The sequence below is a fragment of the Fistularia commersonii genome, chromosome 6 (genome assembly GCF_037954325.1).
Source record: "Fistularia commersonii isolate RoL2024-O1a breed Wild chromosome 6, RoL_Fcom_v1.0, whole genome shotgun sequence".
Lineage (NCBI taxonomy): Eukaryota > Metazoa > Chordata > Actinopteri > Syngnathiformes > Fistulariidae > Fistularia > Fistularia commersonii.
The window spans coordinates 14,707,309-14,729,978 of NC_141289.1; the positions used below are offsets into that span (position 1 = coordinate 14,707,309).

Here is a 22,670-nt window from a genome sequence, read left to right on the forward strand (position 1 = left end):
TCTCGGTACTCCCAAATAGAACCTTGACATCTTCATCTCTGTTATCTCCACCTCTGCTTCCTGTCTTTTCCTCAGTGTCACTGTCACTAAACCATACAGCAGGTTTCACTGCTGTCTTGTATACCTTTCTTTTCATTCAGGCCAATACTCCTGTTATACATTACCTTTGGCACTTTTCTCCAACTATTCCAACCTGCTTGAATGCACTTCTTCACCTCCAACCTACGTGAACAAATTTCTTCGCCTCTGTGTATTTTTTTTTCTCAACACTTTTATGATAATATCACCATAACACCTTTTAAAAAAAAAACAGCTCCTTCACTAAGAAGCCACTGTTGTTCTCAAGTTGCCTTCTTGTAGGCCATGTCACCTTTGCACCATCTTGTCACTCAACAGCCAATTGATTAATTAATTTTGAGTTTTCTAGAAAACCTTGTTTCATTCTCAATGCAGTTTCTCAAAAACCCAGCTCACACTTTAGCCCCTGGTTTGTCAAGTCTTCCCCAATACCATAACTTTTCTCTGCTCCTTTCTCACCTTTATCTCCTTTGTCTCTCCCCTAACTTCCACATGCCCATTATTTTGCTCTTTTCCCTCCCATTCTCTCACTTCCCCCTGCGAACACCTCATTATCCCTTATCTGCTTTTCTTATTCTCCCTACTATATCTCATTGCCTTACCCCCACCCCAATCGCCCTCTTCTGCCTCTTTGCATCTCTTGCCATTTGCTAACCACCACTTTATTTTATCATTTTACTGACCTCATTCCCATCAAACATTGTGTCCCAATCCCGAGCATTAATAGTAAATGCTAAGGAGATGTTTGGGAAAATGAATTCACTAACAACAAAATGCATCTGTAACATTGTTTTCGATTAGTGCTTACTGTAGGCAATGAGGCAGTTCAATCAGCAATGATATTTTAATGTGACATTGAGATAGGTCTACCGTTAGCCCCACTGAGTGCATTTAGATAAGGGGAATAGATAGGATGGGCTTTGGCTCAAGTGCTTTGCCGGGCATTTTCTTACTTTATATTAATTCAACTATGCCAATGGGTTCAAATTGCTTTTACAGAATCAAGCTTAAATCTCATGAGGCAGCACTTTCAAGGTTTTCAGCAGTTACTATACACGGCAGCTGCCAGTTCCCCTTCAAAATTACTATACATTATAATTCCCCGTGTGTGTTGTTTAGCCATCTGTTAACTGATTTAACACAGTCTGTTATCACAAGTTTTATCACAAGTGGCCTCAGGGTAGGGGCTCAGGCAAGAGGACATCTCAAGGCTGCAGTAAGTGTCATGGTTTTTGGCGGCAGATGGACCAATCAATTAACTGATCTTTAGAACTTAAAACAATAGCAAGACAGGGAGTACTTCCCCAAACACAAAAGGGCCTTCTTCCATTATGATGTGAACACGTTCAAAAATAAAAATGAAGACAAAGCATTATTGTAAAAAAAAAAAAAAGGCAAGCTTTAATACCTGACCTTGCTATTGGTATCATAGGTCATGTAAGTATTCATCAGTTTCTTTGTTTCTGTGAATACTGGATTTGATCAAGCAGTTCATTGTGTTTTAGATGTGATGGCCAAGAGAAGTATCTGTGGAAGCAACTTCCACGGTTTTGACCTTCCTTAGGTTAACAGACTATCGACACAGTTAATATTTGTTCTATCACAACTGGAGTGCAAGACAAAAGCAATGACACCACTTCCAGATTTAAACTGCTGATCTAATCTACTTTTGCAGGTTTTTACTTTTACTGCAAAAGAGACTCAAGATCATCTAAGACATCGGTAGCCCAAGAAGCCCATCGATGAACCTGAGCATTTTCACGCTCAACAGTGACTAGCTATAACTGGCCTATTCACCAGCCTAACTGGTTGCAAATTTATTTATTTTATACATTTACAGAAACCATATCCGAGTCGGTCAACTGTATAGATTCAATGAGTAATTAAGACATTAATTTTCAAGTGCAGTAGGTACTTCAAATTCTCGATCCCAAGATGTATGTGTTTGTCACACAAACAGCCAGAAATGTTGGCCTTGATCCATTGGTTATTAATTTTCCCAGGGAGGGAGTTGTTTATTTATCCTTCATTTCTAGTCATACATCAAATTCATCAACTGCTAGTGTTCCTTCCCACAACTGTAATCCACACTCCTATTTGGAATGGGGTTCTCTTTCCACAGGCTATTATGATAAATTCTGTTCATTCACGCCTCTCTTAACAGAATCCACAGATAAATATCCATCTGCAACATGATGGAATAAGTCCGCTGTCATCATGCTGTCAATCAACAGGAACAGTTTGCTTGATTCATGTTTAACTACAAGTATGTAATAACGATACAACTGGCCAGAAAATGAGAATGGCCAAGGGGGCTGACATGAAAGATTTAGCATTTACTTGAAGTGTCATGTCGTTAGTCAAAAGAATTTCTTTTAAAAAAGAAGCCGTCTTAGCCTGGCCTAAACCAGAAGATTATACATTTTGCCCAAGCTGAATGATTCAAGATTGTTGCAGCTCTGCTTGTCTCAAAGCTTTAAGATTTCAAAAGAAACAGTTTGGAAAACATGTGAACAAAAGTATACAAAATCACACGCATGACAGCAACAGCCATAATTCTCACACATCAAAAGGTTTTGGCAAATATAAGATGAAAGAGAGAAATGATGGTTTTACAGCACGACAGCCGCTGTGGCATACATAACAGTCTAAACTTCAATCTCATACAATTATTTCCAATAGGGACGTGCAGCAAGTTTTGACATTTAATCAACTGATGGCACAGTTCTCAAACATGTCTCTGAATCGCTTTGTCCACTATCCACTGAACGTTCACAGGCATTTCTGACTGGCTTCAGCCAAACAGACACACACACACATAATGCAAATAGTTATTTTCTCTTAAAGGGACCATAAAAGTCAAATGGAGTCACAAAAAAAAACAATCTAAATCATTGAATCGCCTTTACAACTACACAAGGTGAATCTCATTGAACAGCATTTTGCGTAGCATCCATCCATCCATTATATGCCACTTATCCTTCTCAGGGTCGTGAGGGATACTGGAGCCTCTCCCAGCTGCCATGAGAGGCAGGGTACACCCCTGGTTACCAGTCAATCACAGGGCCACAGACACAGACAGCCAACCATCCACTCTCTCATTAATACATCTGGGCATTTTTCCCCCAATGTTAACAATTAACCCGCTACATGTTTTTGGACTGTGGGAGGAAACCGGAGAGCCCGGAGGAAACCCCTGCAGACACGAAGTGAACATGCATACTCCGCACCGAAAGGTCCCCTGTTGGAATCAAACCAGGGTCCTTCGAACTGTGAGGCTAAAGTGCCAACCACTGCACCATTGTGGAAAAAAATGCCAGTTGGTGGAAAATTATGACAGTCATGCCAGGGGTCAAGAATTTTTTTTGGTGAGTCTTCAGGAAACAATTTGACTACACAATCGGTCCTAAAAAAAATTGGGCTGCATGATCATCACTTAATAAATCTAGTTAAAAAGAGAAAAAAAGGATTTTAAAAAGGTTTGTATGTTGTCTTAGACATCAAAAGATAGATGTTCACATTTATCAAGGGCTCCAGTCTTCAGACACTGAAAGTAGACTGCATAGAAGAACACAACATGTAACTGGCGATTTAATTATCTCTGTCTTTCCTCACATAGATTTAATTTATCAAACACTACTTGAACTACAAAAGATTCAAATGGGACCGTTTTTACAGACGCAAACGATTACAAAAAACTATTTAATGAAAATGTCCGAGGGGGATATTTAACATGTCCACCCTGCTGTGTGACGGAATTATATCAGGGGATACAAAGAGAAAATTTCCCCCATGCTCCCGTGCTTGCAACTTCTACCAGCATTAAAGTGACATCCAACAAGCTGATGTGCATTTAGTACCTGCTCTGAGCATGTATTCTGTGGGAAGCTCAGACAAAACCCACTTAGCACGCATATCAAACACCACCCTTTTCAAGCCTGCTTCATTTCACCCTGTACATGGTCCTACAACGCTTCCTTGAAAGCCCACCCTTTAGTAAACAGCCGTGTGACTCAGGACCAATACAGGCCTCTGCTTAAATTAATTTTCTTCCTTTAGTGCCAATCACACTGAGAGACAGCATGAAGCCATGATGAAAAGGAAAGTTACTGTTTTAGACTCTAAAACAACAGTAAGTTTCCTTTTCATCACTCTAAAATTTAGAGTGAACAGGTTATCAACTGTTTGTGGTGTTTATGTTGCACAGTATTTACATGGGCTGTACTGACCTCTGCAGGCAAGGCTAAATGACTGCATGGGGGATTACTAAAGCAGCAGAGATTCATCACATATTACCTCTGCCTCTTGCTAACACACACGCATCTTTACTTCCAATTCAAAGATATCTAAAGACAATTCGTAAGAATGTTTAGAATTATAATTCTCAAAGCTAGAGAAGGTTACCCTGGAGCAAAGACTAATTTTGCCTCAAAGAACAATCGTAAAAAGGAGTTCTAAGTTTGAGCTAAGTAACCATGTTTTGTTGTTCCACTGCCAACAGCAGTACACATTTTCTTAGGTGAAGGCAATGAAAAGGAGTGAAGGGCATTGCAGAAACACTAAACTGGTGAAAATAAAAGAATTATAATTTGAATCACAAGATAGAAAGAATGAACTTTTACAGATGATCTCTAGTTGGAGGACACGTGTACAGTCCTTTATCCAGATGAATAAGACTGAAAGAAAAAAAAAAAAAAATCACTTATCATTGAACAGTTGAGGTTTCAACATAGTTCTACTTTTCTGCATGCCAGCAGTAATACAAAAGATCTTGTTACATTACACATTGTAATAATACTGTGCACACATTCAGAAAAGACCTCTGGTTTGGCAATCCACAATATCTACCTTTTGATGCCGTACAGATGGGTTGTATAGCAATTGGTTTTCATGAAAATGTGTCCAAACTACCACTTCTTTCAGCATGGTTTAGTGGTAAAATAAAAACAGATGGCTCCCTTCAGCAATCCAGCATATGCAGGTGCTGCATTTTAGAGGAGACAGTTGATAAGAGGGAAAGAAGAAATATATATTTAAAAGGCTTCAGGACCCATTTTGGACAAAAAAAAAAAACCTGCACGCTATAAATTGGTGCAGAAACCTTTAAGATTTAGGATAATCTTAAGGATATTTTTTTTTCCTCTCAAAATCCACCACCTCTCCATCACCCAGCCATTACTGCCAGGAAAGCCATTTGTAATGTGATTTCTCTTTGTCATAAAATACTTCACTTCAAAATTACTTGAATTTTTTTCTGTTTAACTACGACCTAGTGAAAGCCAAATGAATATAGTCACCTCGTGAAATTATTCTTTCACACATATTATTGTTGTGATCTGCTGAGACCAAATGATCAGTGTTCTGTTAAAAGCAGCCACAATAACTGTTTTGAATTCGATTTGAGAAAAAAAAAATAGTAGATCCTTACTATTATTGAATGGCTTTGTGACCCATTGATTTTTTTCTGATTTGGGAACTTCATATCCCACCAAGTATTGACATAATAGTCATTAACATCAGGTTTGGCAGAAAATTAAATTATACAGAGAATTTCATAACTTCTAAATTTGAAGCCGCTATGGAAAAAGTAAATCTCAAACGACCAATGAATATGTTCATTGCCAAATCAATAATCTTGGTCTTTGAATGTTAAAAATATATCTTGTTTTATATATTAACATTTGATCACTTGTGTATGTTTGTGACAAAAAACATAGAAGTGCATCGCAAACAGTGTAAGAATGGTGCAATGAGCCTAGAGTTCTCAGGATTGATTAACCAATCTTTTGTAAATAATGCCTATAATTCAATAGTTTGTTTTTTTTAAATCATTTGTAATAATGTCTCTTTACACAAACTGGCGTAGCAGTTGAAATCAGAGGTTTGACTTGTGTGCGTTGTTTTGTTTTTGTTTTTATTTACAATGTGTAGACAGAATGTTTGGCTTTCGTGCCCTAAAGCTGTTCACATTTCATTCACAGAGGAATTACATTTTAATGAATGGAACAACTTTTGTGTGAAATAACTAAACAACAAGAAGCACTACAGCATCAGCAATATATATCAAATCTTATCTCCATTGTTCAGGCAGTTTTGCCTATAAAAGGAGTAGAACTGCTGTTTTTGCAAAACATTCATAAACAAAAACATAATTTATGACCATTTAAACACAAAGTAGTGAATTTGAAAACAAGCAAATCACACAGTTGAAAAGACTGAACCCCATAGTCATGATTTGCTTTATGCTCTCAGAAGCTGGTACTTTGATGCCTGTACTGTAGTTTTGGCCCTGTATGTCTCAGTATTTGCCATAAAAAAGAGAAAAGCAGCATAAAGCCGACCACACTGTTGCATCAACCTAAATCTTTCTTAAAATAGAGCTCCTAAAGCTGTAATTGGCTATAGCTTTCATGGGCTTATGCTTCACTGAAAAAAAGCCTGTCCTGAAGAATATCAAATAAAGGCTTACATTTTGTGGAATGATTTAAAAAAACCACAAGGCAATATGCACACAGACTCAAGGTTTATCAGTCAAAAGACTACGTTTTAGCCGAAACACAATGGTTTTGTTCAGTTTTGTTTTTCCCTGTTTGTAATAGCATGATGGTAGTACTGATGGTGTGCATTTTCTCATCCCCGACACTCAGTAACAGCCGTCAGTGGAGTAAATGGAGTATTTCTTAAAGGTTCAGGAGAGGTAAGAGTCCACAAACTGCGATCGGAACAATTCCCTTCCTGCTTGTAGCAATACTTGATATTGGAAAATACTGCTATATGAGAGAGACTCACAACAGTGGCTGGTGTTCTGCTAGATGAAAGTTGCAGTGTGCAATTTATCAGTAAACAATTCTGGATCAATGGTCACCCGAGTTGCTATGGAATGAAACAATGGAACTGCTCAAAATGCGTTCAAGCCATTTCAGGGCCCTATTGCTGCTAGCTGTTGCCATGTGATTTAATACAATAGCAATTCAACCTCATTCCCTTATCATGGAAGGCTATAACATTGGTCATTCCTGGTAAAAACTCTGTGACACATGGGAAGTGATGCATTTAGTTTGATTAATATTGATTATCCACCTACATGCAAATAGATCTGATGGACAGTTATTGATTGTGAAGTGGGGGAGGGGACATGTCAGGTTTAACTTCCAAGGTTACTCTTAAAACACTAGTGTCAACAATAGCAAAATAACCTGTCAGTTTGATTTAATTCAGATTCTTGGAATAATGGCTTGTGCATGGATTGAGTTAAAAGAATAAACTTTTCTTTGTTTCCACTAGTGGGACATCTTTTCACATGACAAAATCCAGTTGTGCAAGCACCCAATATTCCATTGTCAGAGTTGTATTATTGGATATATCACAATCTGGTTATCATCTCAAGGAAATATGTTATGCTTTTAAAAGATGTCAAAATAAGCATCCTCTTATTTTGATGAAGCAACTCCTGAAATCTAATGGAATTCAATGAGTATTAAAACACACACACACACACACACACACAACCCCTGCTCTAAAAAGGACATTTGTGGCCTCAAGATCTCTGCTTTAAAGCAATCTTCTCAAATGACATAATCCATAAACATTTTATAGTTCATGATTTTAATATCACATGTGTGCTTTTCCATTAGTTCTATAATAATAATAAAAGCATATCTATTTGCAAAAATACAGTGTTCATCATTATCTGATTGAAGTATTCCTACTTGGAACAGAACATTACTTTTGCTTGATGTGTAGATTGCACAGAGACACCGTTTGACATAGGGAGAGATTAACTTCCCACTTAAATCTTCTACAGACCATACGGCAACGTCACTGCTCTGTCCTCCAGCTTTTTCCACTGAGTAATTTCAAAAATCGGATAATCTCCATAATGGTATAACTTTTCTTTGACATAGAAACTTACTTTCTTACTTATAACTTGCATAGAGTTTGCTGAAAGGCATGCTGGGTTATCTTAAGACATCAGAACAAGCACATGCAGAAGAGCAGATTTCAGGGGAGAAAGGAAGTAAATTATAACACTTCATCACAGGATCGCTCTTGGACTGCACTGGACGTCACAGATTGATGATATCAAAGAGAGGAAGCATAATGAGGGGGGATGGATGGTTGAAAGCACCTGCTTCAGGGCGCTGCTGCATCTGTCATCCTTGGGCTGCAGGACACAGCATCATTTCTGTTTTTTTTTTCTCCAGAATTATCACATCAGTCAATTAAATGAAGCCTGTCTTTATGTCAACAACCATAATGAGACAGCAAAGACTTGCAATGTTTAGGTTGCAGATAAGCGTTGCCTGTAGATGCTGCTTTAACAAATGTCAGAGCATCTAAAGAGGGGTTCTGGAGGACACAACAGCTGAAGCCTGTTTCGAAAATATTGAAATCCTTACGGGTCACGTTTTGCATAATCCATTTCCCTGCGGTTATCAGTCAATTTAATAGGTTTCTAATCAAGCTCAAGATATTTACATCATTATCTGGAAGTAATAAAAGTGTATTCCCCAATACCACTTACCCAAGATCTGGTGACAAGAAAGCTTGTTTTCCCATGATAACGTCTGAATATTAAAGAAAATAGTGGTCTGATAAATTGAATCGATGTTTCTAAGAGTTGTGCGTAGCAAGATGATTTCCAGAAGTCAAGGTAAATTTAACAATCCCTGGAAATAGCCCTCATGAGCCAAAATTTCTGAAGTGTTCATTTTTACACTTAATCAAGGATATTTTTGTTTATTTATTCATTGTTTCCGAGGGAAATGCGGAAATGGCAAGAGTATCACATATGTATTCCAAAAGTAGCCAAAGGTAGAACATTAAATCTGAGTCATGAGGAGAGCAGTATTTTTTATCACCATGTCAGAACAAATGGTTCCTTCATCTGGGTGCGAGGGTGTACATGATATACTGGTAAATAACTCGCAATCTTGAGAATGAATGAGACTTGTCTTGTGATAATATACATATAATTCTAAAAATGTTGAAAAAAACATTGCAACTCTGTCTAGAAATGAGGTACAGATCATTTAAGATCCATTTAAATTAACTCTAGAATTATTACAGTCTTCCATATTGCACAATTCATCAGTTTGAGCACGAGCTATTGATTGTCAGGGGTTGTCTGGCTTCTTATCGCATGATGCTGGGTTACTTTTAATTGGTCCATGATGAAAGTTTCTTTGGGGTTTGTTTGTTTTTTATGATTGTTACTAATTGTATTAGTGACAGACCATGACAGTTTCTTTCAAAATACAAAGAGGAGGCTGTGTGTATTTTGTATTGGTGGCTAAAAAAGAGTGAGAAAACACAAATGTATCAAATAGGTTCGATGTACTTGTAGGAATACATATATATATAAGACAATTATTTCTATTTATATTATAACGTTTTTATATTTGTTGACGATTGATCACAGGGTCACCAACATCCCGAGGGTGCCTTGTCATTTGTGAAAAGTTGTCCTTTTCAGCGAAAGACTAAGAAATCAATCAGTGAAGCACATTTTGAAAATCCTGCCAGCTGTGTGTTAGATTCGAAGTTAATGAGTTCAAGCAGAAGATCATTACAAGAGGAAGAAGTTATAGGTCAACTGTCAACTGACTTCTGGTGACTAGGTTACTTAGAAACCATGACCCCAACATTGATGAATACCTGTGGTGCATATATTCATGCACACACGACCTAAAAGTATATAAATTGAAAAGGACATATCAAATAAAAAAGTAGTTGCCTTCAAAATAAAAGCTTAGCAGTTATACTGGCTGCACGGTTTCGACCCAAGGATGTGGCCTGCTGGCTGTACTATATTCAGGCCTAAGTTGTTTATGAAATAAAAAAGATAAGAAAAAGAGTTGTAATTATTTCAAGTTGATTTTTTTCCCATATTCAAGACCACACAAAATCTTAAAATGAAAAGAACATAAATTATTGAGGGAAGTTGTTTTTTTAAGTTTTTTGGTATTGGAGTTTTTTTTCTAACTTTCTGATTACAATAAAACCAAATAAAACATTTAGATAATTTTTTTAACACTATTCATCCAAGTACATTATTCATGTAAAATTGTTCAATGCCCCTTGGCACTTACCTAAGGCCGTAGATTTTGTGCTGAATCAATCCAATCATTTATATTTCACATTTTTACTTATTGGTTGGATGTTCTGCCGCAGACAGCACCCCTAGTGAAAAGTTTTCTTTAGGCACAGCCTCGCTCTGGTTTTCTTCATGGTCCATAACCATGTGGGAGCTTAACTGAAGACTTGATTGTCCAAATGTAACTTTTATAGTGATCAGGTGATTGACTGATTAAACACCACCTCCCCCCAAATGCCAGCTGGGATTGGCTGCTATACACCACCCCCTGAACACCGTTCAGAATAAGTTGACAAAGAAAGAATTTATGAAATCCTAGCCATGTAAAAACTTCCCAAATGGCTCTGCTCTTCCTGTTGGCTTTATATAATTCAGTATCAATATGGAAGCAGTAATATTAAGTGATGCTCCTTAAACTACTTTGAATTCCTGTCATAAAATCTACTTGAGAGTTGAAGTGACTCTTCAATAAAATCAGTCATTGACAAGACAATGTTAATATGCCAGAAATAAAATCTAACACTCCAGTGCCACAGAGTCTGTCGGTTGATCAAGCAGCAGCTAGAAACAGATTGTATTCATTTCAGAGTGTTCTGAATGATCTTTAATTTTGCTGTTACAAAATTTCAACCAGGTAGAAAAAATATGTTCTCAAAATAACATATGCTGTAAATTCAAAATACAATGATGTGATTTGAAGTGATATTTGACTTGTTAACCCCTCCCATGTTTTTTTTTTACTTTCTGGTTCTCTCACCACGGTATTTGCTTTTCCAAATGTAGGTGTATCAAAGCCTTGCTGCATACTCCTTTGACACATTCAGAAGGAAGTGGGGCTCCCAAATGTGACACTTTTCTTTTCTAACTTGGATTGTGGCTCTTTTCAGATGTCATTTCAGTTATTTTTAAAGTGAAAATGGCTACAGATGGTGATTCAGGATGACAATTTCCCACCTCAAGGCCACCTGAGAGGTAGCATTGTGAGGCAGCGTCTCTTGCCCCAAGAGAAATATCACTTTAAACAGAAGCACAGTGTAAAAAGAACAATGCATTTACAATCTAAAGCCCATTTAAAACATATAGGTTTTTCATCTTTAACAACAAATAAAAATGCTGCTGATGAGTGATAGGTAAACCGATATTAAGAGCACACAGCTGTCTAATACAGATTTTGAAAATTATTTCAAGACCATAAAAACTTTATTGGATGTCATGCCAAAGAAACAATGAAACTGACCAGTTCACAATCATAATATAATGTTTTAGTGTACAGCAGAGCAGCCAGGCACTGGACTCATTTAACTGGGGCAGTAAAATTGTTTCTTTTCCAACACCGTGACCTAACATTTAATATAAGCAGGAACATACTACCAATTCTTACCACCAGGAGCCTAAAAATCACCTGTGGCATCAAGTTGTTCTTAAAAAGGAAATATATTGACCGATTGTGTACTTGGAAAAAAGCAACAAGTCAGTTTCAAAACCATTTAAATATGAAAAATATGGCAGATGGCAGAGCATCAGTGGTCCAAAGTATTGTCCTTTTTTTAAATAAATGATAACCTGGCTTTTTTTTTTCTTTTTTTAAAGAAAGGGAGCTTGTTTCCATTACTTCATACCAATTTAGATGGTTTTGTAATTTCAAGCAGGTTTTTCTCCTCACAGATGGATTTAGATAATTTCCTAGTAATGGTCTTTTTTATTTTCTACCCACAAAGTCCACAAGTCATTTTTTACAGAAATAAAAAATTCTATCTGAATTTGTTGAAAAAAGGTTGTTATAAAATTACTGTAGAAAATGACAATAGTTTAGTTATGAATTGCCAAAAGACAATTGGGTAAACAAATAAAAATGTAATAAAATATGAATATACTTTACAATACTATAAATATATTTGATGATGAACACGTGGATGCTGGTGTGGAGGGTTTTCTGAACCCACAGAGTGTCACATATCAATCTGTGCCTAATTTCACAATGGTGTAGTAAAGGAAATCCGTCAGACTTCAAATTATGAAATTTAAGCATCCGCTTATACAAATACAGTAAATACTGCAACCATGTTATCCACATCAAGGACCTTCTCCATATTATATTCAGTCGGTATGAATGACAGTATAGTTTAGGAAACGGAAGGCGCAAAAAGCAAAATATGTGACATTCTAAAACATTCATTTAATGGCAGCGTGTATAGCATGTATAGAAATCCATTATTCAGTCGCAGACAAATGGTTTATAGGATTATGAAAATTAACATATTTACATTTTTGTCAATTAAAAGCATGTCCATTGAACAAAACTAACACTCGCAAAAACAGTTTAAGCAGATCGTTCTGAACCACATGCAGGAGATACTGAAAATAAAAAAAAAAATAAAAATGATTTGAGGGTTCCAGGTTTCACCCTGAATTCATTCAGTCTGTGAAACCGCACAGTATTATGGCCTATGATCTCCTTTTCCTTGTTGCCCATGTGTCCCGTATGTTGTGCTTTCAGTCTCCTGCGCTGCTTTCTGTCTTGCGTGGGCTGCAGAGTCTGTATTTTGGGTCTATACTCCACTCGCTTAAGTGAGAAAGCAAAAGGGGAGAGCGATGACTGAAGATGCTCAATTATTACAAGAGGTTAAAAAATTACATCATGAGTGTCGCTGTTAGGACGCGGCTTATTTGCAACAGGTGGGAGGGGTTTCTTGAAAAACTCTGTGGAGGGGAGGAGAGGGTGTGACTAAGTTAGTGCACTACATCCATCAAGTCCTGAAAAAAATACACTCAAACAATGATAGAAAGACATCTGCCTTGGAAGATTCTGCAATGAGACAGGGCATAGAATGGGGAAGAAATAAAGATGATTAGATTACTTCCACTGCCAGGGATCCACACACAATCAGACACAGCCCTGGCGGTAGCAAGAAAAAAAAACAAATGCGGGTGTGAGATGCTAAACGAGCAGTACACATTAACAGAAATAAAAGTTCTGTGTTTTCTCCACAGCATTAGTGACAAAAATCCTCATTACCGCTACTTTCCCTCAAGTAAACAAAAATGAGCATTTTTATGACAAAGCTTCCAATTAAAACTCCCGTCTGTGCCAGAGCTACCATTAGCTAAAAACTGAGCTTTCATTCTGAATATGACACTCAGTCTATGGAGGAGACATTCGAGTCAGTACCTTGACAGCTGGTGAATGAGTAAATGAACACAAAACACGAGTTAATGAGAAAATTAATTGCTTATTTATCTCATAACTAAGGATGAAATGCATGAAATTAAATGGCAGAAAGCGATAGACGAAACATAACTGGATTTCACAAGCAGTTTTACCCGAATGTCTCGAGTCCCAGAGTGGCTCTAGTTTTGGCAGCCTAGAAACTTTGGGTGTGGCCCATCCAACTATAGGGGAAAAAAGCAATCAACATACAGAGACTTATCAAGAGAAATGTGAACAAATTGTGAAACACATCAGAAATTATATTGAAGCATTTCCTTTATACAAATACTGGAATCTGTATCATTTCACACATTAATGGGTTGATTAAGGGATCATCACCAGAATTTAAGTACCAGGTAACAACAAGAATTAACTGCGTCTATTTTTTTAAAAATAGTACAAAAAGTAACTGGTGATGAGACTATTTTGAGCCCTGTGTAGCATAACTGACTTTATCATCCATGTCATACTTTTCATACCCAGAACCATGTCCATGTGACAGAACAGGTTCATCTTTTTGGTAAGTGCTTGGTTTTACTGTTAGGGCCATAAATCCTAAATTAGACATAGAGACATGGACTGACCAGGAGGAGGAGGAGGAGTTGGGCTCTCTGTTGGACCGTCATCTGTCCTCAGAGGGTCGACTCTGTGCTTCCTCTTTAGGTGTAACTTTCTTGTCTTTTTCTTATTGAGCTCGCTGGTGACATCTGATGGGAAAATTCAAGCAATGTGGACAAGGAACCACATATTTAAAAAAACGTATTTTTACTAAAAGAGCAATCAGTTAAAAGTATAGAAGTACAGCAAAAAGTCTTAACATACTAACCTGAATTAGTATTATCAGCTGCTTGTTTCATGTTGTCTACCTCATCATCATTGTCCTCCTCACACTCCTCGTCTTCTCCATCAGCTGCTTTGAGGCTGTTTGCACCAAGCTCCTGCAGTTCTTGTTGACTTCTCTTCTCCTTTGCTTTATCCTCCAACTAAACAAAACAGAGAAGTTGTAGTAGAGCCTAACTAGCTAGTTAGGTAAAAAACTCCAACATTCTTTCATACAGGCAAATTATCACTAATCACTATCACCACTAATCAGACCAGTACTGTTCATGCAGACTAGTCTTGGTGTGACCGTGGACTGGATTATTTTATAAACTCAAGTGATTGCAAAAACAGGATTAAGGTCTGCTTAACCCCTACATGCTCTTGTCATGTTACTGATGACAGATTAAATTGAAACTGTCTCTTTTATTTGAGACTTGAGTCATTTGCAAAACACATTTTGGATGTCAGTTTGAATATTTCAGAAAAATAAAATATCTTTGTATGAGAGACATTAATGATCATAACAAAAACACAAAACAACTAAATACAGCATTTGCTCCCTTGATGTAAAGATAATCACACAGTAGTTCCACACCTCAGTGACCACAGTTTCTATTGGCTGGAATGGGCTCAGCATGTTTTCACTGTCAGGCTCCTCTTCTTGGATTTGCCTGCCCTCACGCTCAGCTTCTTCGCGTTCCTGCTTCTCTCTGTGGGCAGGACAAGACATCTACCTTTAAACATAACAAAAGCAACTCTTTGAAGACCATATAATTGGTTTGATTATTAAAAAAAATGATAATATGGTTTCAAAAATGAACACATTGTGCACAAACTAGCAATTATTCCATTGACTGTTTCCCTATTTGTGACAAAACAAATTATTCATTTTCATTAACTGGGATTGAAACATAATGGGCACATACTTTTCTACTGAAATATATTAGATGAATGTGATATCTGGTTTAACTTTTCAATAATCGAACTATTATTTACCTATTGACAGGTCTGTAACAGAATGAGAGTCCGAGGACTTGTGAGAGATGGAAATATAACGGACTGAAAAATAAAATTGATCTACTCCCATCCTCAGCTTCAACTCCAAAGAAAATTAAAGCAACAAATGTGACAACAAACAAGGACACTGACGTAAGTCTAGGGAATTGAGCCGTAACAATGAGATTCATTGAGGTCGACTTGAAAAAAGTTGGAGAAGTTAGTGTTTCAATTAATGTCATGTTGAATTCTGTAGTTCAAAGAGTTGATTCCCTTGATACAAAGCTAGGACGAAATGCATGACCAAGGATTGAAATATGACTTGCAGGGAAACTAAACCTTAGATCATGAGAAGAAATTACAGCAAGCTGCTGATTACATTGATGAGCCAGAAAGCAGATAGAGCCAAAAATAATCAGACTCCTGACCGTGTCAATCAAAGATCATAGTGATATGTTGATGACAACTTAAAGGATTATAACAGAGGACCTAAAGGACTTCCATGGACCCTCCTCCTTCATTGGGTCATTTGGGGACAATATTAAACAGAGCCAGCATATTGAGACTACATCATTACTATAGACTGTGAAATAAAGCAGCTGAAAAAACTTGAAATTTGAATTTCAGCTGTTGAGTAGAACCTTTAGAACCTAAAAAGTCTATGCTTAATTCCCTTGCGTCTGACATTTTGAATTTCTCAATCTCTGTTGTGACAGAAATAGAGAAATACAATTTTTATAACATTTACATTACTTGAAAAGTAGAGAACCTAAAATGTGAACAGATTAAAAGGGGATGAAAAGAAACAGATGATTAACTTTTCAACAATACTGTTTTTCTTCAAGAACTTCTCTTCAAACTAGGGAAATTAAACCATCTTAAGGGGCAAGGGGTATAGGAGGCCTTTGAAGGAGTATTTCCTTGTAGGAGCAGGAATGTCGGAGGACTAATTAACACAACATTTAATTTCAATATGATCTCTAAACACAGAGCGCTATCGCATACACGTTCCTTGATTGTAAATGAGAAGTGTTTGGAGATTTCTATACTTTCATGAATATCTCCCTTCTTTGCTGTATCCTTAATTTACATTCAAACTGTTTTAGATACTGTCGTTCACAGATGTAATAGTCTGAAGTGGAGACCTCAATAACAAAGTTGGTTGCACTAAGCCTGGAAAACCAATACTCTAAAGTATTGTTGAAAAATTATTTGTTTCAATCACCTTCAAGACAAAAGGAGACCTTTACATCCATGCCAACCACACCTTTCTATCATAAGCAGTATTGCACCCGCAGATATAAAATATTCCGGTATTATCTAATAGTTATGTGGAAATAACAGGACACCCTCAATGAATTCCTAAGTTTTGAACTATGTAAAATAAATCTAGCATATTTATCCGTTATGTACAGCACATATTATGCTGCCTCTCAAAACCTTCCAAATATGGCCATAATTTGGGATGTATTTATAAAATATATGAGAGGGATAATGAGGGGCTGTGATCTATTTTAATAAATAAAGTAGATCTAGATAATGAATTAAGAAATTAATGGAGCATATAAAATGACTTGGGGCAAGCACAAGCAGAAAACTAAAACATTACCCAAATTACAGGAATCTAATTTAACGAAAATGTAATATTAACTAATTAAATTAAACTGGGCAGATGATTACTTGACAAAGCTAATTACTTTAGACATAAGAAATTAATTAAAAAAAATCTCTGCCATTAAATACAATAAACACCAACTCCCTGTCCTTAATAAAAAAAAAACAGCATATGTCTCCCAAGTAAAAACTTTGCTCAACTGCTGCAATCTAATTTTCACAAAATACTACAGTTTAGGCTTGACTTTCCAGAGAAATTCTTAAATAAGTTTATAACACTACACACAGTGCCAAAGGTATAAATATATAAGCAAGCATATTTTTTGAGAAGTTTTCTCTCATAGAGGCACTAAGCAAAATTTCTAAAAACAAATTCAAGATATTTCCTTGATCTTTTGACGATGAACAAATTTCCATTTTAGTTGTCAGTGAAAGTATAACAACTTCCTACATTTTCAGGTTGAAGGGCAAATGTAGCAAGCAACATAAATATTGGCAATAGATTATACTCTTAGTTACAAAATCAAAAATAATATGTCCATAGATAGAATATAAGACAGGCTATTGTAAAAATGCTTATGAAAACCACTCACTTCTTATACATTTTCACTGAAATTTTGAAAGATGGTCTGATATGAAAATGGTAGGAAATAACTTTACAGGATTATTTAGCTTTAAAACTTATTACAAACATTTCAAACTACATCAGTTAAATTAACAAAATACCCTTTACTGAAGAATTTATATCTACTTTGTTTTACATAGTCCAATAAAACTCGGGCAAAGAAGAGACTCATGTTGTTACAGTAAATAGGGGGATGTTTAAAGTTTTATCTTATAGAACCTAAACATTTTAAATTGACATGATAACTAAAAAAGCTGACAGGATACTTTGATTCCAGCATTGAAAAACTACCGTAAATATAATAAACTAAATAGAATAAATTACTTATAAATGAATTAATAAATAACTTACTTAAAGTAAATAACTCACTCAAAAGCAGACAAGTCACGCTCAATCAAATAATTATATAAAACCAGTATATGTTTACGGATCTAGTTGTTATCATGACCTTAGACTTTTCCTTGTTTTTCCTAATCATTCCAGCATCCTCACCTTTCTTCTCGTATTCGCCGTACACGCTCTGCTCTCTCTTTCTTGTCCTGCTCCTCAAGGGCGCGCTGTTCAGCAGTGTCCTTCTGCACACGCTCTGTAATGGCCTCATAGTCTTTGGCAATGTTATTGAGGAGCCAGCTCAGGCCCTTTTTAATAGATTTATCAACTTTCTTGCCATAGCCCAGGACTGCAGAGCAAGGTTCCTGACATCCAAACAAAACAGACTTAGTAAGGCTTTGCTTTATTTAGCTCTTACCTTTTTAATGATACAAATTGGATTAAAATAATTTTTGCAGCAAAAACATTTCTGTAAGGGGTACTATAAAACGGTCCTGTGTTTGAAAAAGATTAAATTGAATGTGGCTGACACTTGAGTTAAACCAAAGCTCTTAATGTCACTTGACTGCCGGTCCAAAACTGGTGCAGAAACACTTACGATCTGACAGAGACACTTGTTCTCATTAACAAGCTTCTCTAACGACAAGTTCTCAATGATGTCCGCCTCAGCCAGCGCGCCCTCCTGGTCTTGTTTATTAGCCAGCCTGGAAGAAAAGAGGAAGATAGGTGATGTTAGTTACTGCTGAGCTGGAAAATGACAAAGCAAGAATATGTGATTATATTTCAATTTCAATACATAAAGATTCCTGGAGAGTCCTGGTTGGCATATAAAAAACATCTCTATCATAATAGCTAACTGTAGTCTAATTCCAAATCAAGAACTGTCCATTCAAAAGTCTTGCATTAACTCCTGTATGAATTAAATAATCACCTTCCAATAATTTCTTATTTTTGAGAAAAAGCATTTTCCAAATCAACAAAGAATTATCAAATTCATCAAAATTGCAGACAGTAAAATGATGCATTCAAATGTGTGATCTTATAAGAAAAAAGTCTGTGGAGGTTCTCAGTCATCCAGACCATGTTTAATTCTTGTCAAAAATCTTCATCTTGTAGCAACTGTTCTTGATTTTCTTCCCTTTAAGACATTTCACCTCTCAACCTCTCATCCGAAAGGCTTTTTTACTTCAAATGGACTGTTGGGGATATAACCACCAGAGTTTGAGGCCGGCTTACTCAGACCAGCCCCCAATCCTGGAGGTTATACTCAGGAACTCCCCAGAGTCCCCAATATATGCAGTTAAATCACTCACACTAGCACAGGTTTGCCAGCAATACGTGGGTGCTGTAGGACCTCAGCCATTGTCTCACGTGTCTCCTGAATCCGCTGAACATCACTGGAGTCCACCACAAACACTACTCCATGCGACTCAGAGTAGTAATTTTTCCAGATGCCCCTGATCCTCTTTCCACCTCCAAGGTCAAAGATGGTCACCTCAAACTTTCCCTGCTTTAGGTCCACTTTGGAAAATCCAACAGTTGGTGCTACATCCTGTGGATTCTCTGAGAGACAGAATAAAATACCATGACCTTATTAACTAATTTTGAGCAAAAAAATGGAAAATAACATGAAAGCAGAGTATGAAGAAGTCATGTCTCAAAAATGCCCATTACATACAGTAAATATACAACACAGAATCCAGTTAGACAACTTTTGCATTGCAATTTTTTGACAAACATGCATTTCAAACCCAACACAAAAATGAATGCCTATCTCAGAACAAACATAATAGGTGTTAAACATTCCAACCTCCTTGAATTCCTCGTACTGTAGCTGTCTTTCCTGCATTATCAAGGCCCACCATCAGCAGGGTCACTTTTCTGTAGAATAAAAATTTCACAAGCAGAGAGATTGACAAAAAGGCAGCCAGCAGTTGCATAACTAAGCTTAAGTAAGAAGCATTTGATTTAATGACTTATTAGTGGGCAAAGATAAGCCCACTAAAAAAACACATCTGAAAAAAAACACAATCAGAGAACATATTAAGCAAGTTCGCTGTTGTAAGGAAATAAATATGATGATTAATTCTTACTCTAGTATTTTATCTTTAATCAGCATGCCACTAACCCAGATGAAATGCAATCCTGATATTAGCCACATAGGCTAAAAATAAGTTTTTTCTATTGTTTTATAGCTTTGATAACAAAAACACATCTGCACCATAATCTAATAAGGCAACTCTGGACCATTTTCTTGTTTGATCATGGAGTCATTCACCTTAAAAAACATTTTCATATTATGTTGAATCGAAAGTCACAAAAGGAGCTTGAAAATGAAGGGATTCTATTGCAATTAAGGTGCAGTCATTCACAACTTTAAAAAGTAAACAATAATTTTACAACCGAAAGGAAAACAAGAGTAAAAGTTGACATTGCAATAAACACAATATTTGTCTAGCTCCATACTTAACTTCGAAACTTCCGCCGAAAAGACATTAAGCGCACAATCCATCTAACTGTCCTTTGGAACCAACTGGCCTTCTTCATGGCAGCCTGTTGATGTGGTACCCACAAAAAGATCTGATACTGACTGCCACTGCCACAAGCCATATTTTTTGTCCTCATTATTACAAACCCCTTAAAGCATAATGGCAAAGAGAAGAGACGTGCTGGTCAGACCTGGCTACAGGATTAGGCGAGGATTTCGGAGTAAATCCAAAGGATCAGGTGCCTCACACTTACCACGTGATAAGAAGTCTCTAAGTTACATTTCACTGCTCTAATGATGTTTCACTAATAAAACCTATAAAACATATAACTGAATGAATATATGTGTTGATCATTAATTCTACATCTTAAATCTTTATATTCAACTTGTAATACTAATTTGCATACCATACAAGTAAACTGACAAATTTATTAAAAATTATAAAAACGAATTATCGAGTTTGCCATTCAAGACATCAATCTTGTACGGTAGATTTAACAGATACATTTATATTGAAACGAAAGGAAAAGGTCGAAAGACGATGTGTTTTTTTTCAATGGAAGAAAAAAAAAAACTTTGGACGAGTTTATTTGGAATGTGACAGTCGAAGGCGGCTGTATAACTGAAGACTGCCTGTTGCTGCCTCAATGTTAGATATTTGAAGAGTACTTTGAATAGTTTTGCTTTACTTGGATGTGACTGATGTTTTCAGACTGTGTTGCCTTGATTTCTGCATTAAGAAGTTTATCATCGCCCGACTTACCTTGCAGGTTCACGCCAGCGTTTCAGCCAGTTGCAGCAATTCGCCATCAGGCTAAACATTGCAGTCCGAATGCGGATGACTTCGATCAAGTGGTCATCGAGCCTGAAGCTTCTTGCCGCTAACCAGCCCCGTTTACTGGCCGCGATGAACCGTCAGTCCTTGCCTCCATACTGACCAAACTCGTGGTATATACAGCTTCCTATTTAATAAACACCAATAGCGCTGATGAACATCGTAGCAACTATGTGAGGGGAAAACTACTGAAAAGGAAAGAGCAATTCGTAGAAATCCCTGCCCAGTTCCCCGAGACAAGCTAAAGCTAACGGTGGCTTATAAACTCGTTGTTACTGTCTCAACACCCGTCAATTTGCACGTCAACAGAATAGAACGTTGTTTTTTTTAAACTTTGAACAAATTATTTTTTTTAAAAATTCCCCAATCCCTTAAGGTCTCCTAAAGTATCAATAATTGAGGCTTACAAATTTACAGCGGTCCGTTCTGTTTACACTGTCTCCCCAGCGGCTAGGTAGCCCCATCTCAGGCTCCGATGCTAGTGGTAGCCATGGTGCAAGCTTGAAGACGTACTTACGTCATTTTCCCCTAATCGACAAATACGCGGCGTAAAACAGCGCCACCTGTGGACAATCAGGAGCATCATCAAGTTGGGTAGTACTCGCGTTACTATATTACTATAATAATATGAATCCACGTCGTGTGTGTGTGTGTGTGTGTGTGTGTGTGTGTGTGTGTGTGTGTGTGTGTGTGTGTGTGTGTGTGTGTGACAAGATACACAATCAAAGTCCCAACTGTCATATCAAGTCTGCTGATAACTGAAGGTGAACTATACCACATTTCTCATTTAATTTTTATGTGCGGGCCAACTCGGTATCATGTCGAATGAACAAAATGAAAACTGAAATTTCAATACTTCAATATTTGATTTTTTTGGCATTTTGTTTCAACTTTAAAATCATTTATGATCACATAAATGTTCCGACATTATTTTGCATGTAGTCATCCATACAAAATTAAACAAAAGGAAAAAAAATAAGGATGATTGAAAATACTTGAATTCAAATATTCAAAGAAAATAGTTTGGCGGGCCGGATAAAAAAGCAAAACAGGCTGGATGTGGCCCGCGGGTCCCGTCTGGTCTATACCCAGTATGCCGCAAGGGCAATTTGGTTTCCTGCAGTATCTTTTAAAAGATGATAACAACCTGATAACAGACAGATTCTTTGAGATTAAGTCCTAACATCCATATACAGCAAATTAGCAAGTTGCTTTTATTTTTAATTCATCTGTTTACGCTGTGGGAATAACAGTTTCTTTGCCTGGCAACCACGAGATTCTTCCAAGCTCAAGTACTTGAAACTCTGGCACAACAATTTCCTTCGGCATAAATAAAGTTGTTCTTATTCATATTCTTATTCTTAAATGTGACTGTGTTATTCAGATCTACCCAGTTCACAACCAGTTTTTAGAGGTTTTAAACTCTGGAACTAAGCTACTGAGTGTGCATAACCTTAGAGGTGGAGCATTGATATTACAGTGGGAATATTCTGTTGACCAAGTATCACATGAACATACTTAAATTTGAATATATTTACTTTGTGAAAGGTAAATGCTAAGTCACATGATTTCAATGTC

General features: G+C 36.8%; 1 protein-coding gene across 5 annotated transcripts; it reads right to left on the reverse strand.

The window, feature by feature from the left end:
* Positions 1 to 10,746: 10,746 nt before the first annotated feature.
* arl13b (ADP-ribosylation factor-like 13b) lies at positions 10,747 to 21,619 on the reverse strand. Of its 5 annotated transcripts, XM_086148337.1 has the most exons (11): positions 21,500 to 21,619; positions 21,021 to 21,219; positions 19,580 to 19,650; positions 19,083 to 19,332; positions 18,368 to 18,473; positions 17,932 to 18,134; positions 14,800 to 14,914; positions 14,209 to 14,365; positions 13,967 to 14,089; positions 13,496 to 13,564; positions 10,747 to 12,874 (listed from the first exon to the last, which is right to left on the reverse strand). In XM_086148337.1, the coding sequence occupies exons 2-11, from the start codon at positions 21,077 to 21,079 to the stop codon at positions 12,798 to 12,800; spliced, it is 1,230 nt and encodes a 409-aa protein (XP_086004463.1). In that variant the 5' UTR covers positions 21,080 to 21,219; positions 21,500 to 21,619; the 3' UTR covers positions 10,747 to 12,797. The 5 variants fall into 5 exon arrangements, with proteins under 5 accessions (XP_086004463.1, XP_086004464.1, XP_086004460.1 ...); XM_086148338.1 differs by lacking the exon at positions 21,500 to 21,619 and having other exon boundaries at positions 21,021 to 21,475; XM_086148334.1 differs by lacking the exons at positions 21,021 to 21,219; positions 21,500 to 21,619 and adding an exon at positions 20,240 to 20,420.
* Between the last annotated feature and the right edge of the window lie 1,051 nt (positions 21,620 to 22,670).